General features: G+C 40.6%; 1 protein-coding gene across 1 annotated transcript in view; it reads right to left on the bottom strand.

Moving 5' to 3' along the window:
• The window catches only part of itga1 (integrin, alpha 1), a 219,315-nt gene that overhangs the window by 99,569 nt on the left and 95,758 nt on the right, over positions 1 to 23,988 (bottom strand). Inside the window, 2 exon segments of the mRNA XM_072252495.1 lie at positions 126 to 291; positions 1,499 to 1,649. Coding sequence (XP_072108596.1) covers positions 126 to 291; positions 1,499 to 1,649 — 317 coding nt within the window.

Here is a 23,988-nt window from a genome sequence, read left to right as displayed (position 1 = left end):
TTTCTTCTCTTCTAATATTTCTATATCTGCTGTGGCACTGTAATTTCCTTTGGGATTAATAAAGTATCTATATACCTAATAAACCTTAGCTCAATTTATAACATTCATGAGAAAACATATCCTACCTTCCAAAGCAAAGATTTGTTCTCCCAGGGCCTCAGCTATCGTTACCAATGCTTTTTCATCGGATACATTGAAAAAATGCTTATCTTTAGGTAAGCTTGCAATAGACTCTATTTCTTTCAGAAACTTTTCAGTACTTTGATTTCCTCTGTTGTAACTGCCAAGCACCTAAAATAAAATCAGACAGTAATTAAAACTAATTAAGTTTAATTCAATATTTTCTCAAACATTTTTCAATCATCATCAACATTTTGGAGTAGGTCAGGAGATGCAAGCTGGATACAAAGTGACACTTAAACCAAACTAAATGCCTTTCACAGCAGCCAAAGACTGTATGACATAGTATTACACGGTCAGAAATATTAAACTTGAGAACATGTCTTAAGTTAATTAAATTCAGTAAATAAGCTTTAAATCCAGTTGTTAAAGCTATCATGTATCAGGAGTATCCAGGATATTATATAATTGCCTTTGGAATGCATTTGAACTTGTGCTGGGTAAAGGAGAGGTGAAAATAATTGATTCAGACAATACAATACCAAGCAATGAACAGAAGTGAGGTGAAGTTCAAGAAAGGATATCTGGGTTCTATCAGTCTTCCACATCACTACCAGGTGCAAAGCATTGCTATCCAACTCTGAATTGGACGCACCTGTTTCATTCACAGAATTGTTTGCTTTCATCTTTGAGGACATTAATTGGGCAAGGCAAGTTGAGTTGAAGGCTGAAATTATAGCATATGAGCAGAGCAGAGGCAGAAAGTGAAGCAGATTAAGGACAAGTAACTCTGGGTGGAGTAGGCAGAGTATGGTAGGAAATCAGAGCAATAAAGAACAACAGGAAGCAGAGGAAAATACTAAATATTCAAATACAACAGAATAAACCCTAAAAATAGTCATCTTGTTTATCTCTGTTCAAATGTACAGGGGAAAGAGAGGAACAATTTGACCTAAAATTAGAATATTATTGTAATCATGATTAATATATTGATAAAGTATTTATTTGTGCACTATTTTATTGGCAGTATTAATTTTATAACAAAATTATTAATTACATTAAGATGGTGATGACTGGATCTTGAATAAATATAATGCAGTGTAGTGCCAGAAATCATATGTACAAATGTGGAATCTTGTTTTAGAAGGCAGTTATTATTTCAACCAAGGCTAATTATTTAATTTTATCAAGAAATAGTACTTTCAAACAGTGTAACTTAACAAACAGCAAATCTGTAACTCCCGAACGCAGCGGAAATTAGATAATGCAGGATGCAATTTCCTGATCAGTGGTGCCAGTGAGTGCTATTTCTCACTGGGAAAACCTGACCTGGTATATAACTAAGTAGCTGAAATATACAGATATATTAGTCACTTACTGCAATAGCAAACCTCCTAATGTTATCCTTTTCACAATTTTTGATCACATGTGGTAGATTGTAGCTATCATGTGATTCACCATCTGTTACCACAACCATCACCTTCGAAACTCCTGCACGCATACCTTTCTCCACCGTGAATTCCTTCGTCCTGGAAAGCACAGAGAGCGTTATTGGTGTTCATTTTCATGTTACAAGCTGAAACAATAGATATTCCTAAAGCTGAACATTGACTGGGTTTTGTGTATTTATGCCAAAATTCACACAAGCACCATGAACTCATGAACTTCCACAGAATGATGGAACTGAACTTGAATTTCATAATCTTTGGACCTGAAAACTGAAGTGGCACAGGCACTGAAAGATATTCTGATCTTGATATCATAAGAATGAATCAAATGCATCAAATTTAACTAAGTTCTTATAGGATTTTTTTTATCTGATATTTGAAAACAGGAACCTGCCTTTTATGTTTGGAAGCAAGAGGCTTCCTAGTCTGTCAACAATAACATAGGATAACTTATTGATTGTTTGCAACTTTCAAAATAGTATCCAATTTTAATTACTTGATAACAAAAATATAAAGAGCGGTAATTAGAGAAGAGGTAGAGATCAGCCACGGTCTAATATAACTTGCCAATTGGTGAATTTCTTCCTCGTATTCCAGTGATTGACTAGTGATAAGTACTGTATGCTCTTTATAGTGACAAATATTTCTTTTGGGTTTGATGGAAATGAAGGGATTTTAAAAAGAATTGTGTACTGCTGCTATGTTGGATACTGCTTGATTCTTGTCATCTCCATTACAAGTATTGTATGTAGTCATTGAGCTAACTTTTGACAGCATGCTTTTCTGAGAATGTAAATTTTACTAGGCAAATAAATACTGATATACAGTATATTGTGATCAGGTTTTAGACATTTTCTTCAGAGGAACATGCAAGAATTGCTATCCTCTGTACCATTATGCAATTCCAATGCTATTTCTGCATTAATTTATCAAATGATTATTGATTACATCTACATTATTGAGCACATCTACATAAACATTGCCATAGGAAAGCAGCATCCATCATCAAAGATCTTCACCACCCAAGCCATGCTCTTTTCTCGCTGCTGCCATCAGGTAGAAAGTACAGGTGCCTCAGGACTTGTACCACCAGGTTCAGGAACAGTTACTACCCCTCAACCACCAGGCTGTTGAACAAAAAGTGATAACTACACTCGTTTAAGGACTCTTTAATCTTGTTATTTCATGCTTGTTATTTATTGCAATTTATTTACGTCTGCATTTGCCCAGTTTAAGTATTAAGTATTACATTTGTTTACAGTTTACAGATCCTGTTTACAGTTACTATTCTATAGACTTGTTAAGTATGCCTGGAGAAAAAGAATCTCAGGGTTGTATGTATTCTGATAATAAATGTTACTTTGAACTTTGATTATGTTCAAAACCTTGAGTAATGGCTCAAATTGATCACCAAGCATAATTTCCCATTCCTCTTGACCAGGACATAGAAATAAAACTTTCACTTTCTGTAAAGGACCATCTTTTTTATATTCTTCACAATCAAACTTTCTCTCTTTTTGCCACGTTTGTTACCATCCAATTAAGCTTTGTGATATAGTTTATTGCAAGGTTTTCCTTAACTGTACATAAAGCCAGAAACAGGTCCATGTTAGGTGCACAAAAAAAACTAATTGATTTAAAAAATTCTATTGATATATTGCAAAATATTTTCCAATTTATCCAATGAAAATCTGCACTCTGTAAATTCATCCACGGGACCTTGGTAACAACAAATTTGTTTAAGACCTTTTAATCTCCGAAGACTGGTCACTTTTGTCAAGCAGGCAGCTGCTATGATCAGAGGTTAAATAACATATATGGAAATAAAATTAAGCGAAAATACATTTTCCCGGTTTGCATGATGTATGGTTGGGAATGTTCTACAATGACATGTCTGTCTAATGGGAAAATGAGAGAGATGCAAGCAGTCACAAGACTTAGTATATCCCCAAGTGTGCAGACCTGTGAAAGATTGACCCGAGAGTTAAGCTTTTGGAACACTGTTTATAATACCATTTGACAAATGCTTGCATTTTAAGTCCCTGTATAATGTACTGCTTTTTTTAGAAACGTTGGCTGCCTTATGTTCCCACAGTTCTCCTTGAATGATATGCTTACCACCTCAGGTGTCTTATCCTCCAGCCACAAAGGTCCCTACCATATGGGACTTATCTAAAGAACTTGCCAACAACAATGATTTTCATGATCTTCCACAGTACCATGTCAGGCAGAAACTTAAATAAAATGATTCTTCTCTCATGGCAAGATTATTTCCTTTGAGCCGTATTTAATTTACACCTAACAGGAAACTGTAACCACTTCAGTTAGTTTCCGATAAATTTATGATCTCACCATCAACACATTTGTGTTAACTATAGAAGGAATTTTGGAAATGAAGCCCATATTAAATGCTTTAAAGTAGATTTTCTGGTACAATTGATCTGTTACATACCAACCTTTTATTGATATTTATTTTAGCTCCTTGTATGTTTTCATAAAAGGACTTTAACTTGCTGCTCGTTTTCGAAAGGAAACGACAGCATATTTGCTGTTGTCACAATCTATCAACTCTGATGTAATTATACATATTCCCATTTGTCACGCTGTGAAAGTGTTTACTGTAAATGTAGATTTGGCCAGGAAATAGCCACTAAGGACCCTGGACTATCACCAAAACCCATGTTGGTTACTCCCACATTCAGCAAGTGGAATCTATTACGACTACCTGCCTTTGCTCACCAATTTCAGACATACGCTTTGACAGGTTCATGTTTGACTCACAGAATCAGGGAAACATGGAAACTAGGATCCTGATCTGCCATTCAATATGATCATAGCAGATTATCTCAATGTTCTATTCCTGCTAATGCCCCACACTCCTTGATGCCTTTTGTGCCTAGAGATTTACCTATATCCTCCTCGCACAGATTCAGTGACAGCATCTACTGCCTTGCATGGTGGTAAATATCAGTGAAAAACATTCTCCTCATCTCAGTCCTCAATCTCCTGCCCTGTAAAACAGATTTTGTACCCCTGACCCTGCCTGTGTCTCAAATCCAGTCTTGCACCATCCCTGAGGCTCTGCTTCCCTTCTATGGTTCTTTCGACTTTACTGGCGAAGTTCCACCTTGCAGAGGTCAGTCGCAAGAGACCAGCTGATGTTTCAGGCTGAGATCCTACATCAGAATGGAGAAGGGAAAGGGGAGATAGCCAATATGAAGAGGTGAGAGGGAGGGGCGAGGCTGGAGCTGAGAGACAATAAGTGGAGCCACAAGAACTGGTAAATGATGGGATATCAATAAAAAAGGAAGGTGATAAGTAAGCTAAATAAGGAGAGGATGATGGGCAAATGGGACGCATTGGGGGAAGGGATAGGAATCCGGAAGATAATTAAAAATAACAGTATTAGTTAAAAAATAGGGCAGAAAATCACTTACTCATTCAAGTTCGATAATTCAGCCATATGAATGGAGCGAACATACATGGATACAGCTGAGATACAAGGCACATTAAATCCCATGTAACTGAGCTCCACCTTTGAACTCAGTCATAGAAAACTACAGCACAGGAACTTGTAGTCTGTGCTGAACTATTTAAACTGCCTAGTCCCAACAATCTGTACCCGAACCATAATCCACCATATTGCTCCCACCTATGTAACTATCCAAACTTCTCTTAAGGATTGGAATTGAAATCTTATCCACCACTTGTGCTGGCAGCTCGTTCCACACTCTCACCACCCACTGAGTGAAGACGTTTCCCTCCATGTTCCTCTTAAACATTTCACCTTAAACCCCCGACCTCTAGTTGTAGTCTCACCCAACCTCAGTGGAAAAAGCCTGCTTGTAGTCAAATCTCCACTTATTCTTCTACATTCTAGGGAATAAAGTTCTAACCTATTCAATCTTTCCTTATAACTAAGGTCCTCTAGCCCTAGCAAAATCCTTGGGAATTTTCTCTGTATTCTTTCAATCTTATTTATATCGTTCTCGTAGGTAGGTGAACAGAACTGCCGACAAGACTCCAAATAAAGCCTCACCAAAGTCTTATACAACTTCAACATAACATCCCAATTCCTATGCTCAATATTTTGATCTATGAAATCCAATGTGACAGGAGTTTTCTTTATGGCCCTATGGTGCACTTTCAATGAATTATGAACCTGTATTCCCAGATCCCTTTGTTCTACAGCTTTCCTCAGTACCTTACTTGCTCACTGTGCAAGACCTACCCTGGCTGGTCCTCCCAAAGTGCAATATCTCACCCTTGTCTGCATTAAATTCCATCTGCCATTTGTCAGCCCATACTTCCAGCTGGTCCAGATCCCAATAGTTTTCCTACCAAGCTCCGATAGTCTTCCTTGCTGTCGACTATGCCCCCAGATTTGGTGTCATTCACAAATCTGCTGATTCAGTTAACCACATTATTGTCCCAGTCATTGATATAGATGACAACAAACAACAGACACAGCATTGATCCCTGCAGCACTTCATTAGTCACAGGCCTCAAGTTAAAGAGGCAACCATCTACTACAACCCTCTGGCTTCTCCCACAGAGCCAATGTTTAATCCAATTTACTACCTCATTTTGAACCTTCTTGACCAACTTTGATGCGGGACCCTGTTAATTGCCTTGCTGAAGACCATGTAGACATCATCCACTGCCTTGCCTTCATAAACCTTCCTGGTAACACACGTGAAAAAATATAAGACTAGACATGACCTACCACACAAAAAGCCATGCCAACTGTCTGTAGTCAGTCTGTCTACCCAAGTACTCGTATAGCAGTTTCTTGGAATACCTTTCAATATCTTTCTACAGCTGATGTCAGGCTTACTGGCCTATAATTTCCTGGTTTATTTGTGGAGTCTTTCTTAAACAGCAGAAAGATACAGATGCATGGAGTCTGAGGAAGTGTACTGGCATGGATAGTGGATTGGTTAACCGATAGAAGGCGGAGAGTTTGTACAAATGAGTGTTTCTCCAGTTGTCAGTCAGTGGTGAAGGGGGTGCCACAGGGGTCGGTGCTGGGCTCGCAGCTGTTTAACATTTACATTGATGATTTGGAAGAGGGGACTGAGTGTAACGTAGCAAAATTTGCTGATGACACTAAACTGAATGGAAAAGCAAGTTGTACAGAGGATGTGGAGAGTCTGCAGGGGGATATAGATAGGTTAAGTGAGTGGGCCAAGGTCTGGCAGATGGAAGACAATGTTGGTAAATGCAAGACCATCTACATTGGAAGGAATAATAGAAGAGCAGATTATTATTTAAATGGTGAAAGATTGCAGCATTCTGTTGTGCAGAGGGACTTGGGAGTGCTTGTGCATGAATCTCAAAAAGTTGGCTTGCAAGTACAACAGGTTATTAAGAAGGCAAACGGAATGTTGGCCTTCATTGCTGGAGGGATTGAATTCAAGAGCAGGGAGGTCATGCTGCAACTATACAGAGTACCAGTGAGGCCGCACCTGGAGTACTGTGTGCAGGTCTGGTCTCCGTACTCGAGGAAGGATATACTGGCTTTGGAGGCAGTGCAGAGGAGGTTCACCAGGTTGATTCCAGGGATGAAGAGGTTAACCTATGAGGAGAGATTGAGTCATCTGGGACTATACTCTCTGGAGTTTAGAAGAATGAGAGAGGATCTTATAGAAACATACAAAATTTTGAAAGGGATAGATAAGATAGAAGTAGGAAAGTTGTTTCCATTTTGTAGGTGAGACTAGAACTAGGGGACATAGCCTCAAGATTCCGGGGAAAAGATTTAGGATGGAAATGAGGAGAAACTGTTTTTCGCAGAGAGTGGTGAATCTGTGGAATTCTCTGCCCAGGGAAGCATTTGAGGTTTCTTCACTAAATATATTTAAGAAACAGTTAGATAGGTTTTTACATAGAAAGGGAATTAAGGGTTATGGAGAAAAGGCAGGTAGATGGAGCTGAGTTTATGGACAGATCAGCCATGATCTTATGGAATGGTGGGGTGGGCTCGATGGGCCGGATGGCCTACTCCTGCTCCTATTTCTTATGTTCTTATGTAACAATACTATCTATCCTCCAATCCTCTGGTACCTCACCTGCTGCTAAGGATGATTTAAATATCTTTGCAAGTGCCCCAGCAATTTCTGCACTTGCCAAGGGAACATCTTGTCAGGCTCTGGGGATTTATCCACCCTAGTTTTCCTGAAGACAGCAAACATCCTTTCCTTTGTAATCTGTGTAGGGTCCAAGACCTTGCTACTGCTTTGCCCTTCTTCTACTGACTCAGTGTCCATCTTAATGCTACATAGAACTTTGCAGTGGAAAGTTGGATGTGCCATCACTTTCCTGAATTTTACATTATAATGCAGGTCATATCATTTAGAAACCAGCTGAACTATATAATGGAAATAGAGACAGTTCATTCCATTGGACAGCAGTGCGATCAACTGCTTGTTTAGAGTAAATTGGCTTAAATCTTGGACCCTTTTTGCTTTGTTTTAACTTCTGCTTTTGTTGTGTAAAGTCAATTGATTACTTTGTCTTTGCAAGGCTGGAGAAAAATACATGCTTTGAGATTTATCTGTCAAACAAGTGAAATACTCTTTCTTAAAAAAGAACTAGTAGGAGAAAAATAGCGTAAGTTATGATCTTGGTGTAACTTATAGAATCATAGAGTAATACACCATGAAAACAGGCCCTTCAGCCTATCTTGACCTTGCTGGCCATGGTGCACATCGAGCTAGTTCTGTTTCCCCACAATTGGCTCATATTAGATATCGTTATTGATAACCAATTAACTTCTCTGTCCAGAGTATTAACATCATGTCTCATTCCTTTGTGAAGTGCTTTAAGAGATATAAAAAATATTTTTTCTCTTCCTTTCTGTCCTTATCTCTTCCTCTCTTAACCTATTAACAGTTTGTACTTCCAGTATCTTTCTGATGTCTTTTTAAAATAAAAACAAATCATGTGCTTGCAATCCTAATTAAAAGACTAGATGATGAAATGTCCCACTCAGCAAATCTTAAACGATCATTTCTGTAATCAAAATTGGTTCCTATGCTTTTATATACAGCAAAGAATTAGATGATGCAATAGTGTATATTTTGCTTTCATGACATTATTTTTGCATGCTTTCATGTTGATTCACAGACCCATTAACTGACCTTCTTCAGTCTTTTTGGCAACAATGATCTCTGGAGATTCGTTTCTGTGAGTGTATGGTCGTTTCATCATTTTGCAATCTGTCTCCAAAATTCAATACCATTAACTTCAAAGGAATGATTTTCAGAGCAGAATATCTATGTTGTTGGTGCTTGGGATGGATTTTCTTTTATAATGTTGACTACTATGTCTGGCGATACTCAGGTACAGAACAACAATAATCTGCTATCTAACATCTAGAAATCCCAATTGTTCTGCATCAAGCTTCCCATCCACCACCTAGGGTTACAGATGAACAACTTTAACTGAACACCTTAACTACAGGGTGTTTGGGGTAAGTATAGGGGGGGATGTCAGAGGTAGGTTTTTGTGCAGAGAGTGGTAGGTGCATTGAATGCACTGCCGAGGTGGTAGAGACAGATACATTAGGGTCATTTAAGAAACCCTTAGAGAGGCACATGAATGAAAAAGAAATGGAGGGCTACGTGGGAGGGAAGGATTAGACTAATCTTAGAGTAGGTTAAATGGTTGGCTCAACATTGTGGGCTAAAGGGCCTTCACTGTGCTGTACTGATCTATGGTCAGTGTTCTACAGGTGTCCCCCGCTTTTCAAACGTTCGCTTTATGAAACCTCACTGTTAGGAAAGACCTACATTAATTCCCTGTTTTCGCTAACAGAAGGTGTTTTCACTGTTACAAAGAAAGGCAACGCACGAAAAAAAATCAGCGCGCGATAAAAAAAGCAGCAGCCGCTCTCCCCCGGATTCGGAATGGCATTCTCACTCGCATTGCTTAAACACGTGCCTGTGAGCAGCCATTTGCAAGGTGAGTTCGAAGGTATTGGAAAAGCCTAAAAGAGCTCGTAAGAGTGTCACACTTAGCGTAAAACTAGACGTAATTAAGCGTTTTGATCGTGGTGAACAAAGTAAGGACAAAGTGAGTTTGGCTTGTGGAAGCTGACAAAGATGATGTTGAAGAGGTTTTGGCATCCCATGACCAAGAGCTGATAGATGAAGAGCTGATGCAATTGGAAGAGGAAAGGATAACAATCAAAACCGAATTCAGTAGCGAAAGTGAAGTCGTCCAGGAACTGAGTGTGAAGCAACCACGTGAGATTTTCATTGCAATGAAAAAGTACGACTTTAATTTTGAAAGGATAGGTCGGTTTAGGGCATATTTGCAAGATGGTTTGAGTGCTTACAAAGAACTGTATGATAGAAAAATGCGCAAGTCTCAGCAGTCAAGCAAGCCTTCCATATCAGCCACAGCAGACAACGAACCTCAACCTTTGACATCGAGGCAGGCAGACATAGAAGAAGATGACCTGCCTGCCCTAATGGAAATAGACGACGATGAGATGACACCTCAGTGTCCCACCACCCCAATCCCCAGGCCACAGACAGGTACCAATTCGTGGAAAATGCAGCGGTAGCCAGGAGGCACACAGCACATCGTTAAGAAAAAAGATGAAATAAACATGCTAATTAATTAGGTGCTGCCTGGCACGTAAATGTTGGCCCAGATCAGAGATGATTGCTGATTGCGTCGCCTCTGATCTGGGCCGACAATTACATGCTGGGCGGCACCTAATTAATTAGCATGTTTATTTCAACTTTTTTCTTAAAGATGTGCTGTGTGCCTCATGGTTACCACTGTACCCCTGTATGCTTCGCGGATCGGCATCAGTTGGCAGCCCGGAGGGTGGGGGCCACTGCACCACCCCAACCTCTGACGACTCAGCCTAACATACCATCATCAGTGTGCTCAATGTCTTCTCAATTCCCGTAAGTGATACTACACTGTACAGACATTATTTCTACTTTATATCAGCTGTGTATTTTTACGTGTTATTTGGTATGATTTGGCAGATCCATAGCTTAAAGGTTACTGGAGAGAGTATTTTTGCCAACAGCGCTTGCGTGAGATTTTCTGCCGAGAGCGGTTACGTGAGATTTTTGCTACGGAGAACAGTGCCGGCAATGATTGTGGAAAAGTATTTCTACTTTATACAGGCTGTGTATTTATCATATCATTCCTGCTTTTACTATATGTTATTGTTATTTTAGGTTTTATGTGTTATTTCGTATGATTTGGTAGGTTATTTTTGGGTCTGCGAATGCTCACAAAATTTTCCCATATAAATAAATGGTAATTGCTTCTTCGCTTTACGACATTTTGGCTTACGAACCATTTCATAGGAACGCTCTACCTTTGGATGGCGGGGGAAACCTGTATTTACTATGTTTCCTATACTCCCATTGGCACGTGGGCAAGTGGTTATAGTGTCGGTCTAGTGATCTGAAGGTCGCTAGTTCGAGCCTCAGCTGAGGCAGCATGTTGTGTCCTTGAGCAAGACACCTAACCACACATTGCTCTGCGACAACACTGGTGCCAAGCTGTATTGGCCCTAATATCCTTCCCTTGGACAACATTGGTGGCGTGGAGGAGGAGACTTGCAGCATGGGCAACTGCTGGTCTACTATACAACCTTGCCCAGGCCTGCACCCTGGAAACCTTCCAAGGTCCAAATCCATGGTCTCACGAGACTAACAGATGCCTATATACTCCCTTTATTGAGGGTTACTGACTTGTTACTGGGTAATAATGAAAAAAGAATACAAAGTAAAGGTGCATTAGACTTTTAATAAAATAGCTTCTGATAATCTGGGGAATCTGTTAGTTTGGCACCCCAAATTTCTGAGTTTGCAGGATTAATGAAGTTTTGCTGTATATTTTAATTAATATCAGAAAGTATTAGAAATATTAAGCAAGTCAGGAAACAATATTTAGACAGATAGTTAATATTTCAAGTTTACAACTGATTGTCCCACTCCCATCAGGGAAGAGGCTATGTAGCATCAACACTAGGACCATCAGACTTAAAAACAGTTACTTTCATCAAGCAATAAGGCTGATCAAAACCTCCACCCACTAACCCACCCCACGACACCCCCAACCACTACTACTTTATCATTTCCTGTCAAGTCACTTTATGCACAGACACTCCTATGCCTAGTGTCACTCTATGTATATAAGCTATCTCATGTATTTATATTTACTGTGATTTATTATTATTAATATTATTGTGTTCTTTATCTTATTGTGTTTTTATGTGCTGTATCAGAGCTGGAGTACAATTATTTTGCTCTCATTTACACTTCTGTAAAAGTAATGACATTAAATAATCTTAATTTATAATGTTTAATGTATTTTTTGTTCCTTTTTGCTGGTTGTACAATTTGTTCTTTTTTTTCCGCATGTCTGATGGTCTTGTTATGTGGGGGTTTTCTTTATATGAGTTCTATGGTTTTTCTTTGTTTATGTTGTCTGCAGTAAGACAAATCTCAAGGTTGTATACTGTAAACATACTTCAATAGTAAATGTACTTTTAACTTTGAACTTTAATTTTTTTTCAGAATTGATAAGCTAGTGTACATCTCTATATTGTCATTAAAATACCTATTATTATAAAAATGATGATGCCAAGCCAACATTTTGTGATACTATTGTAGTGACAAAAAACTGCTGGTAGGTTTCTTTGTTCACACTGATATAGCAATGAGTGAATCTCTTTCTATATTCTGAGGATCACACAAGGAATAATTTTGTTATTGGCATTCACTTAATAAATTCCAAGTTCTGTTTTTAAAAGTCATGCAGTAAATTGCAAAACTGCACAAATCAGCAAACTGCAATTGGTGGTGTTCTGAGAGGAAATCAGAAAATGCTGGAAGTATCCACCAGATCAGGCAGCTTTTTGAGTTTGAGGGTGGAACACCACTGCAGCTAATCGAACCATGGCTATACATTACCGCAGCCCTGGGATTGATCCTGATCTAAGTTGTTGGCATATTCTCCCTGTGACCACATGGATTTCTTCTGGGCTCTTCAGTTTCCTCCCACGTGTCAAAGAAGTGCAGTGGCGTAGAGATTAGTACAATGCTTTACGGTACCAGCAATCTGGGATCAATTCCCGCCACATTTGCACGTTCTCCCCGTGACCTCGTGAGTTTCCTCTGGGTGCTCTGTTTTCCTTCCACTGTTCAAGGATGTCCCATTTGGTAAGTTAATTGGGCATTGTAAATTGTCCCGTGATTAGGCTAGGAGTAAACTGGGGGATTGCTGGGTAGCATGGCTCGAAGGGCCGGAATTGCCTATTCTGCACTGTATCTCAATATATAAAAGTATGGGTTGATGGGTTAATTGGCCATTGTATGTTGCACTTAACGTGTAGGAGTGTTTGAATCTGGGAGTTGATGAAAACGCAGGGAGAATAAAAAAAGGAGTTAATACTGGGTTTGTGTATATCAGTACTTAATGTTTGGTGCAGACTTGCTGGGCCAAAGGACCGATTTCCTTGCTGTATCTCTCTGAAGCAAGTTACTGATTCAAGTCAATAGATTTAGAAGTACAGGTGCAAAGAAAAGAAATAAAAGAAGGAAAGAGAGATTACAAAGGGACATCTGTGATAGAGTGGACAGAAGAAGAGATTGAATGTCAATAGGAGTGATGGTGCATGGTGAAAGTCTTCAGTAATCAGAATCAGATTTAATATCAAATGTCTAGAAGAGGGAGTTGTATGATGTGTATAGGAAGCAGGGAGTAAATGAGGTGCTTGAGGAGTATAAGAAGTGCAAGAAAATACTTAAGAAAGAAATCAGGAGGGCTAAAAGAAGACATGAGGTTGCCTTGGCAGTCAAAGTGAAGGATAATCCAAAAAGCTTTTACAGGTATATTAAGAGCAAAAGGATTGTAAGGGATAAAATTGGTCCTCTTGAAGATCAGAGTGGTCGGCTATGTGCAGAACCAAAGGAAATGGGGGAGATCTTAAATAGGTTTTTTGCATCTGTGTTTACTAAGGAAACTGGCATGAAGCCTATGGAATTAAGGGAAACAAGTAGTGAGATCACGGAAACTGTACAGATCGAAAAGGAGGAGGTCCTTGCTGTCTTGAGGAAAATTAAAGTGGATAAATCCCCGGGACCTGACAGGGTGTTCCCTCGGACCTTGAAGGAGACTAGTGTTGAAATTGCAGGGGCCCTGGCTGAAATATTTAAAATGTCGCTGTCTACAGGTGAGGTGCCAGAGGATTGGAGAGTGGCTCATGTTGTTCCGTTGTTTAAAAAAGGATTGAAAAGTAATCCGGGAAATTATAGGCCAGTAAGTTTAACGTCGGTAGTAGGTAAGTTATTGGAGGGAGTACTAAGAGACAGAATCTACAAGCATTTGGATAGACTGGAACTTATTAGGGAGAGTCAACATGGCTTTGTGCGTGGTAGGTCATGTTTGACCAATCTATTGGAGTTCTTCGAGGAGGTTACCAGGAAAGTGGATGAAGGGAAGGCAGTGGATACTGTCTACATGGACTTCAGTAAGGCCTTTGACAAGGTCCCACATGGGAGGTTAGTTAGGAAAATTCAGTCGCTAGGTATACATGGAGAGGTGGTAAATTGGATTAGACATTGGCTCGATGGAAGAAGCCAGAGAGTGGTGGTAGAGAATTGCTTCTCTGAGTGGAGGCCTGTGACTAGTGGTGTGCCACAGGGATCAGTGCTGGGTCCATTGTTATTTGTCATCTATATCAACGATCTGGATGATAATGTGGTAAATTGGATCAGCAAGTTTGCTGATGATACAAAGATTGGAGGTGTAGTAGACAGTGAGGAAGGTTTTCAGAGCCTGCAGAGGGACTTGGACCAGCTGGAAAAATGGGCTAAAAAATGGCAGATGGAGATTAATACTGACAAGTGTGAGGTATTGCACGTTGGAAGGACAAACCAAGGTAGAACATACAGGGTTAATGGTAAGGCACTGAGGAGTGCAGTGGAACAGAGGGATCTGGGAATACAGATACAAAATTCCCTAAAAGTGGCATCACAGGTAGATAAGGTCGTAAAGAAAGCTTTTGGTACATTGGCCTTTATTAATCAAAGTATTGAGTATAAGAGCTGGAATGTTATGATGAGTTTGTATAAGGCATTGGTGAGGCCGAATCTGGAGTATTGTGTTCAGTTTTGGTCACCAAATTATAGGAAGGATATTAATAAGGTTGAAAGAGTGCAGAGAAGGTTTACAAGGATGTTGCCGGGACTTGAGAAACTCAGTTACAGAGAAAGGTTGAATAGGTTGGGACTTTATTCCCTGGAGCGTAGAAGAATGAGGGGAGATTTGATAGAGGTATATAAAATTATGATGGGTATAGATGGAGTGAATGCAAGTAGGCTTTTCCACTGAGGCAAGGAGAGAAAAAAACCAGAGGACATGGGTTTAGGGTGAGGGGGGAAAAGTTTAAAGGGAACATTAGTGGGGGCTTCTTCACACAGAGAGTGGTGGGAGTATGGAATGAGCTGCCAGACAAGGTGGTAAATGCGGGTTCTTTTTTAACATTTAAGAATAAATTGGACAGATACAGGGATGGGAGGTGTATGGAGGAATATGGTCCATGTGCAGGTCAGTAGGACTAGGCAGAAAATGGTTCGGCACAGCCAAGAAGTGCCAAAAGGCCTGCTTCTGTGCTGTAGTTTCTATGGTCTAATTTCCATATGGTATGACTCAGACGCCTCAAAGTCTCATTTAGAGTCATACATTCAGTCTGTCATGTCAGTGCTGGCTATCAAGTCCCCACCATTACCAATCCCAGTTCCTATCAACTGCCCCTGGTACTCAACTACTTGAGATCAAGGGGTAGAGTTGTAGAGGTTTTTGAGTGTTTTCGTTGACAATCCAAAATAAGACATGCGAAGCCAAAAGTCAGTCTGCTTGAGGCGTAGTGCAGAATTATGAAATAAGTTTATGGGGAAAAATGTAATGAGAATCCTGGATAACAAATAAAAATATTGCAAATACAGATTGTGTTAAATTGGATCTTGGGAATTGCAGAGCTCTGCCCTCTATGCGACGATCATATGGCATCTGTTATGGTGCACACGACCTACAGGTAGTATCTGCAGGAACCAATTCCCTCATGGGCTTCCACTAACATAACATTCCGAAGTTTTCTTTGGCTGCTGAAACCTTACTTCAAACGGATCCTGAACTAATGGGGTGAAATGTACATAGCTGAAAGAAAACAATGAAAAATACACTATTTGAAAATCAAAGAATGCATAACTTGAAAATCTGAAACAGAAGCAGAAAATGCTAGAAACTCAGCAGATCAGATGACATCTCAGAGTCCTTTTTAGAGTCATACAATGCAGAAACTGGCCATTCAGTCCATCATATCAGTGCCAGCGATACCAAACCTAGTTCCTATCAACTGTTCCTGCTACTCAACAACTCGAGATCGAGGGGCAATTTACTGTAGCCAATTAACCCACCAGCAGATCTTTGGGATGTAGGAGGAAACTAGAGCACCATGGGGGAAATCCACACAGTCACAAGGAGAAACAGTTCAAACTCCAGCCAGCAGCACAGTCTGCTACACCAATGTGTGTGACCATTTACGGAAAGAGAAATTGGGTTACTTTTTCAGGTCAAAGAGTCTTCATGAAAATACACATGCTGGAATGAGCTCCAAGCACACGGCACAATTTCCAGGTCTCATTAAGAACAGCTGAATAAAGAGGAATGAAAAGTATGAACTGTGTGAATGCACTTTAATAAGGCACTCTATAAGGAGTTAAATTGTACACCTTCTTATGGAAAGATTGATGGGGCACCATTTGCACACTATCGGTTCACAGCAATAAACAGCCTTCCCCATGATAAACAGAAGAGCAGCATGTGCACCCACATAAACATATACATTCTTGTCACTAATAAATGCAGGGATTAGTTGTCTGTGAGATGTTATTTCAGATGGCCATTTGCAGAAACCTATTGTGGCTCCCTCGTTTTTACATAGCAAATAATTGGTTTAAAATCTAATCAGTGGTTTCAGTGGCAGCGCGCACTGTGTTTCATCTCTATCATACATTTTGAAAAATACCACCAATGCTGTTTCAATAAAATTTTCCAAATTAGGAAAAGTGAACCATTATTGAGCCCTATCCAACATTCCCAACATTAAGCCTTTTATTACTGTTAGTCATCTACATTCATCAGGCCATGTTGGTTGGATTCCTGAACCAAATTCCAAAAGCAAACACTATTCCAAGATCTGTCGAAGAAGGAGATTACCATCGTAGATAAGCAAATTAATTAGGCTGCGTGGTCAAGGCTTTGTTGAAGAAGTACAACTTCTCCACCACCTCTTGTGTACCTCTGGCTCATAACTGCTTGAGGTGCGGAAGGAGCATTCTAGATGGAATTGAAAACTCAGAGGCTGTGCACTCAAATATGCCATACAAGTGGCACAAGGTGTAGGTCACCTTGCAGGTTACCTACATTACGTATCTGGCCCCAGCAGCCATCTTCTGCCCCTTCTGCATTTTTCACAATTTAGGTACTCACAAATCTAGAACCAAATTATGTTCTGTTCAAAGGGATTGCCAAAGAGGAAGAAGAATGCCCAGAAAATAGTTTTCACCTTCTTTTTTGGTATGCTGGGCATGTGTTGCATACAGCTCAACTCTCATTTACAACATTTTATGAATTTTTCAAAAAATAATCTGGTGGAGGCAGTACTTCAGTTGTTTGTACACAGCATCATGTGCTACAGGTGGAACTGGATAGATCCCACCATGGGCTGCATGAAGACCTCACCAATTCCATAGCACTACTTTCCTGGTTGCTGGGGAATGGGCCTGAGTTTAAAGACATCTCCTCATACAATCATATGGGAGGAGGTAAGGGATAATTTGGAAGAGGATGAATGTCCTGTAACCCAAGTAAAGTGAATTGCTCATGGGAATGTGTGCAAATGGGTCCAATATCAAGTTTTAAGAGTGTAAAACAGAAGCCATGAGTAGATCACACTAGCTAAGATTTGCAAGATCCTTACCCTTAATTCCATCGTAAAAATTTTAGGAAAGCTCCAAGAATCTGATATCTTTGGTATTTTATTTTGCTGGATGAGCATTTTATAGTGTATTACCACTGTTACTGCCCCAACTAAATTCACCTTTCTGTGTCTGTTTTATAAGTAAATTTTTCATCAACCAAATGAATTTAAGTGCATTATGGGAATGATTGTAAGAATCACGGCCCTAACAAATTTAAAGGAAGTTGGAGATCTGTACTCCAGTAAATTTAAAGGTGACATGGGAAAGTGTATCCTGGTGAGTTTAAAGGATATGTGGGAAATGAGACCCCAGAGACTTTAAAGGCAACATCAGAGACAGAACCAGATGAGTCAGGTACCAAATCATTTGGATTTTTAAGACAGGTAACACTGTAAGACAGGTATTCATAATTTTACTGCTGTTAGTATTTTTTGCAACAATATGGCGTGCTTCTTGCTCATTTGCTCCCTTTGTGACGACATAAATTTGCAGATTTCCTCTCATGATGGACTGAATTGATCACCCTGTGCTTTAGTTTGTTACCGTATTTTTCCAAACCCATTTTGACAGAGTTAGAATCCTAAGAGGCATAACATCTATACTTGAAACAACACCAAAACTCAAAACATAACGTTTATTAATCTTCAAAAAGAAGTTTCTTGCATATAATAAGCCACTTAATTCCATAATTTTAACATGATGAATGTGATGTCTGAGAGTTAGGAGCCTTGGATAATAGACAATAGACAATAGGCGCAGGAGTAGGCCATTCGGCCCCTTGAGTCAGCACCGCCATTCACTGTGATCATGGCTAATCATCCACAATCAGTATCCAGTTTCTGCCTTATCCCTGTAACCTTTGATTCCGCTATCTTTAAGAGCTCTATCCATCTCTTTCTTGAAAGCATCCAGAGACTTGGCCCCCACAGCCTTCTGAGGCAGAGCATTCCATATATCCACCACTCTCTGGGTGAAAAAGTTTTTCCTCAACTCCGTTCTAAATGGTCTACCCCTTATTCTTAAACTGTGGCCTCTTCCTGCCTCCTGCCTCCAGCGTGTCCAATCCCTTACTAATCTTATATGTTTCAATAAGATCCTCTCTCAGCCTTCTAAATTCCAGAGTATACAAGCACAGTCGCTCCAATCCTTCGACATATGAGAGTCCCGCCATCCCGGGAATTAACCTTGTGAACCTGCGCTGCACTCCCTCAATAGCAAGAATGTCCTTCCTCAAATTTGGAGACCAAAACTGCACACAGTGCAGGTGTGGTCTCACCAGGGCCCTGTACAGCTGCAGAAGGACCTCTTTGCTCTTATACTCAATTCCCCTTGTTATGAAGGCCAGCATGCCATTAGCTTTCTTCACTGCCTGCTGTACTTGCATGCTTGCTTTCAGTGATTGATGTACAAGAACACCTAGATCTCGTTGTACTTCCCCTTTTCCTAACTTGACTCCATTTCTGCCTTCATAATCTGCCTTCCCATTCTTACCACCAAAGTGGATAACCTCACATTTATCCACATTAAACTGCATCTGCCATGCATCTGCCCACTCACCCAGTCTGTCCAAGTCACCCTGCATTCTCATAACATCCTCCTCACATTTCACACTGCCACCCAGCTTTGTGTCATCGGCAAATTTCCTTATGTTACTTCTAATTCCCTCATCTAAATCATTAATATATATTGTAAACAGCTGCGGTCCCAGCACTGAACCCTGCGGTACCCCGCTGGTCACCGCCTGCCATTCCGAAAGGGACCCATTAATCGCTACTCTTTGTTTTCTGTCAGCCAGCCAATTTTCAATCCATGTCAGTACTCTGCTCCCAATACCATGTGCCCTAATTTTGCCCATTAATCTCCTATGTGGGACCTTATCAAAGGCTTTCTGAAAGTCTAGGTACACTACATCCACTGGCTCTCCCTTGTCCATTTTCATAGTTACATCCTCAAAAAAATTCCAGAAGATTAGTCAAGCACGATTTCCCCTTCATAAATCCATGCTAACTTGGACAGATCCTGTTACTGCTATCCAGATGAGTCATAATTTCATCTTTTATAATTGACTCCAGCATCTTTCCCACCACCGACGTCAGGCTAACTGGTCTATAATTCCCTGTTCTTTCTCTTCTTCCCTTCTTGAAGAGAGGGACAACGTTAGCCACCCTCCAATCCACAGGAACTGATCCTGAATCTATAGAACATTGGAAAATGATTACCAATGCGTCCACGATTTCTAAAGCCACCTCCTTAAGTACCCTGGGATGCAGACCATCAGGTCCCGGGGACTTATCAGCCTTCAGACCCAACAGCCTATCCAACACCATTTCCTGCCTAATATAAATTTCCTTCAATTCATCCATTACCCTAGATCCTTTGGCCACTATTACATCTGGGAGATTGTTTGTGTCTTCCCCAGTGAAGACAGATCCAAAGTACCTGTTCAACTTGTCTGCCATTTCCTTGTTCCCCATAATAAATTCACCCGCTTCTTGGACTGGAGTCCTGGAGATGGAGGTGGTCTATCCACAGATTAGAAGCCTGTCTGTGTGTGTAAGGGAGTAAGGCAGAAAAGAGGCTTGTTTTTCTGTTAATATCTTGTTTTATTTCTCTGGTTGCTGCTGCTTGTGTTGTTCCCCTGAACATTATGAGTATATTAGAATGGTGCTGGAATGTGTGGCAACACTTGTGGGCTGCCCCCAACACATCCAAAACAAAATTCACTGTATGTTTCAATGTATATGTGAAAAATAAATCTCAACCTGAACGATTACAATAGCATTTTACATTCTTCCTTATTTCTGTTCCAGTGACAGCCCAACTACGAAATGAGCTTTCAACTTTCCATTACCTATTCTGCAACACTGCTGAAACCAGAACCCTGACTAGATCTGACTAGATTTGTGGATTTCAAAGGATTATTTTGAATATACAAATGTAAAATACACAATTATTATCTAATAGTTTTAAAAAAAGAAATGATTCGTTTATTTATCAAGATAACCATTTAGTTCAGAACTTTAATGGATTTGGCAATGAAGAAAGTACATTGGCATTCAACAACATGGAGTAGAAAATGACAGGACGAGAGGAGCAGATGGAACCTCTGTCCTTAAGGTTACACCATAAATTTAGTCTGGGCTCCTTCACCTTTCTCATGATGAAAGATGTATTAAAGTGGAAATTCATGGAAATACTCAGAAAGTTAGACAGCAAATGTGGAAGGAGAAACATTGATTGCTTCACGTTTCAGAAACTGGTTATTTCAGAAATGGAGGAAGTTAAATATAAACAACTGCACGGAAAGTGTAGAGTGGGTGGTGGCTAGTAGAATGGAAAGAGTGGACAAAAATGAAGTTCTTTAATGATTAGGAGTAATTAAATGATAAAAACAAAATACAGTGAAAGATGAAAAAGCAAAATCTTCAGCCTTCTGCCTTGTTATCTGCTGATGGAAGAAAATGGTAGTAAGTGAACAACGCAACCAAGGGTGATATCCTTCAAACGGTTCATGAAACAGTTCTTTCACTTCGTCTACTTCATCGTTTTCTTTCAAATATGTTTTATCTACTGTTGGAGCCTGTGGTCTCCATTTTGATGGTGTATTTTCGGGCCGACTGAGCAATCTGGAGCTCCGCTCTCTCTGAGGGAATTTGGCGAGGTTTCTAGCGAAGCATGCGGCCTGGAAGCCAAGAAGCCTGATTCGATCACCCTTCTGCCAATTAAAGTGGCAAGGAAGATTGAAATCATTGAGGCAAGAGCGGAAGGCAGGCGGTTGTTCAGTGCCGTCTACCTGCATGTGAACTCTCCCTCTCTCCCTCTCACTCACTGCTCCCAGAGGAAGGTGCCCACGTATGAATTGGTTCTCTCTCCATCTCACTTGATGCTGCCGGAGGAGGTGTGCTGCAGTCCATGGGTCTTGGGCAAGGTTTAATTGACACAGTGTGTGGATTGGACTCTGTAGTTCACATTTGATGTATTTCTGGTTTCTTGTCACACCGTTTTTTTTTGCAGCTGTCGTGTGCGATTTTGATTTTGGCCTGCTGTGGTCTGCAGATAGTAAGGAACTGAATTGAATATGCCTGGATTCTTTCGATGTCTGTGTGATTTGGTGTTTTGTACTCAGTGTTTTTGTGCGTTTTTCTTGCTCTTTGTGTCATTTGTTCTTTTTACACATGGGGTAGCGGAGGGGGGGGGTGGTTTGATATTTTTTTCAACCAATTCCCATGGTTTTTCCTTGTTTTGTGGCTGTCTCTGGGAAGACGAAACTCGGGGTTGTGTAGTGCATACATACTTTGATAATAAATGTACCTTAAGTTTTTGATCTTTGATGATCAATGTCAACATTATTTTTGGGATATGTTGCTACATTGAGGGGAACTTCCATTGTGTTTTGTGGCATTACATGGGTACAAAATGTTATACACTCAAAGCAGAGCTGACAGCTCAAACGTGGACTGTGGACTAAGTGGTGTAACAGCAGAAATATAAAGCACTAGACTCATATCCCTCACACTATCCTCACTATCAACCAAGGGGATCGCCTGTTTCAAAAAGGACTGTAGAAGGGCTTACTGGGACAAGCACAAGCCATATTAAAAAAAGATGCCAATTGATGAAGCGACATTATTTGTGCTAAACAACAAAAGGACCATGTCACAGACAGTGCTAAGTGATTTCACAACCAATGGATCAGATCAATGTTCCATAGTTCTGCCACATCTTTGCAAAATACTGGTAGACAAGCAAGTAATCAGTGGGTTTTTGAGGCTCCAAGAATGTAGTATTCAAACAAACAATCAGCCATGATCAGCAGACACAAGGGGGGGTGCATAAACTCCTCTTGTTATCACTTTTGTGGTAACTTCTACTTCGAAAAAAGGCACACTCGACAACTTCATGCCAAAGAAACAACTTTATCTCGAACGTCAAAACCGTTATGTGTATACAGAGGCTTCTCAACCCGTACGGCATGGCAGGAACACTACATACAAAGCACACCGGAAGTAAAAAGAACGGAAGTAAACCCCCCATTATCCTAATTAGTATTAATTTACTTTTAATAATGCTCACATTACAACACTTCTCCCCCTTTAAAATCCAACATTCCCCAAATGTAAATACTAGGAAATAAAAACAGTGGTGTAGCCTCAGGGTCGACATGGAGTTTCACTGTCACACCTTCAGTGTCCCCAGCTCGTCCCTGAAAACGTCACTGTACCACTGCAGAATGTTCTCCGTCATGTGTGCATACTTAATTTCATGTCAGTTTAGCCGGATTTTGCGAAGCCAATTGCGACCCAAAAGACTGGGCCCCCAGCCCTTAGCTATCACTAGCCTGGCTTCAGGCTTCTGACCCCTGGCTGAAATGTCCACATATAACACCCCTAATTGAGGTATGGGCTGCCCCGTATAGGTCCTGAGTTTGATCTTTGGCAGTCTAATGGGAGGCAGGTTGGACCCCCATGTCCTCCTGTAGGTCTCCTCACTAATGACCGATGCAGTAGCCCCTGAATCAATCTCAAACTTCATGTCCTTTCTCCTGACAGTGACTGTGGCATTATATGGTTCAGGTGGTTCCTCATCTGCTTCCACTCCAAACATGTTGTAGGCACACGCGGCCTCTTCATCTGCTTCTTCTAGATGGTGTGTGGCTGCCTGAGCCTGTTGAGCTTTCCCCTGTCCAGGCTTAATCTTACCCTTTGAACTTCTGCACTTTTTAACTAAATGTCCCTTTTCGCTACAAGCATGGCAGACAGTGTCTTTGAATTTGCAATCATTTGCATAGTGCATCCCTCCACACCGGAAACATTCCACCCACTTTGCCTGTTTACCGATCTCTCTCCTGACTTGGTGCACTGCCGCCGACTGTGACCCCCCCATGTCCTTTCTGGATATCCTTGACGTTATTAGCAGCCATCTCCACGCCTTGGGCAATCTCTAAGGCTTTCTTGAAAGTCAACAGTGGGGTTTCCCCTAACAGGCAGTGTTGTATGCCATCATTATTAATGCCACATACCAATCTATCACGGAGCATATCTTCCAACACCGCTCCGAAATCACAATGCTCTGACAGCTGCCGAAGCTCGACCATGAAATTGGCCACAGACTGACCTGGCTTCCTGAAATGGCTGTGAAACTTGCACTGTTGGACTATCACAGAAGGTTTCGGATTGTAGTGGTTCCCCACGAGCTTGACAAGTTCATCATATGGAATGTTTCCTGGTTTCCACGGTGTTGCTAAATTCCTTATTAGCTTGTAAGTCTTTGCCCCACATACACTCAGGAGAATAGAGTGCTTCTTAGCTTCCTCCGTAATTCCATTAGCACAGAAAAAGTGTCCCAACCTTTCCTCATACTCCGGCCAGTCCTCTGTTACGTCCACTAATTCACCG

The sequence above is a fragment of the Mobula birostris genome, chromosome 3 (genome assembly GCF_030028105.1).
Source record: "Mobula birostris isolate sMobBir1 chromosome 3, sMobBir1.hap1, whole genome shotgun sequence".
NCBI classification, from domain to species: Eukaryota; Metazoa; Chordata; class Chondrichthyes; order Myliobatiformes; family Myliobatidae; genus Mobula; species Mobula birostris.
This window is presented reverse-complemented; position numbering and strand designations above follow the sequence as displayed.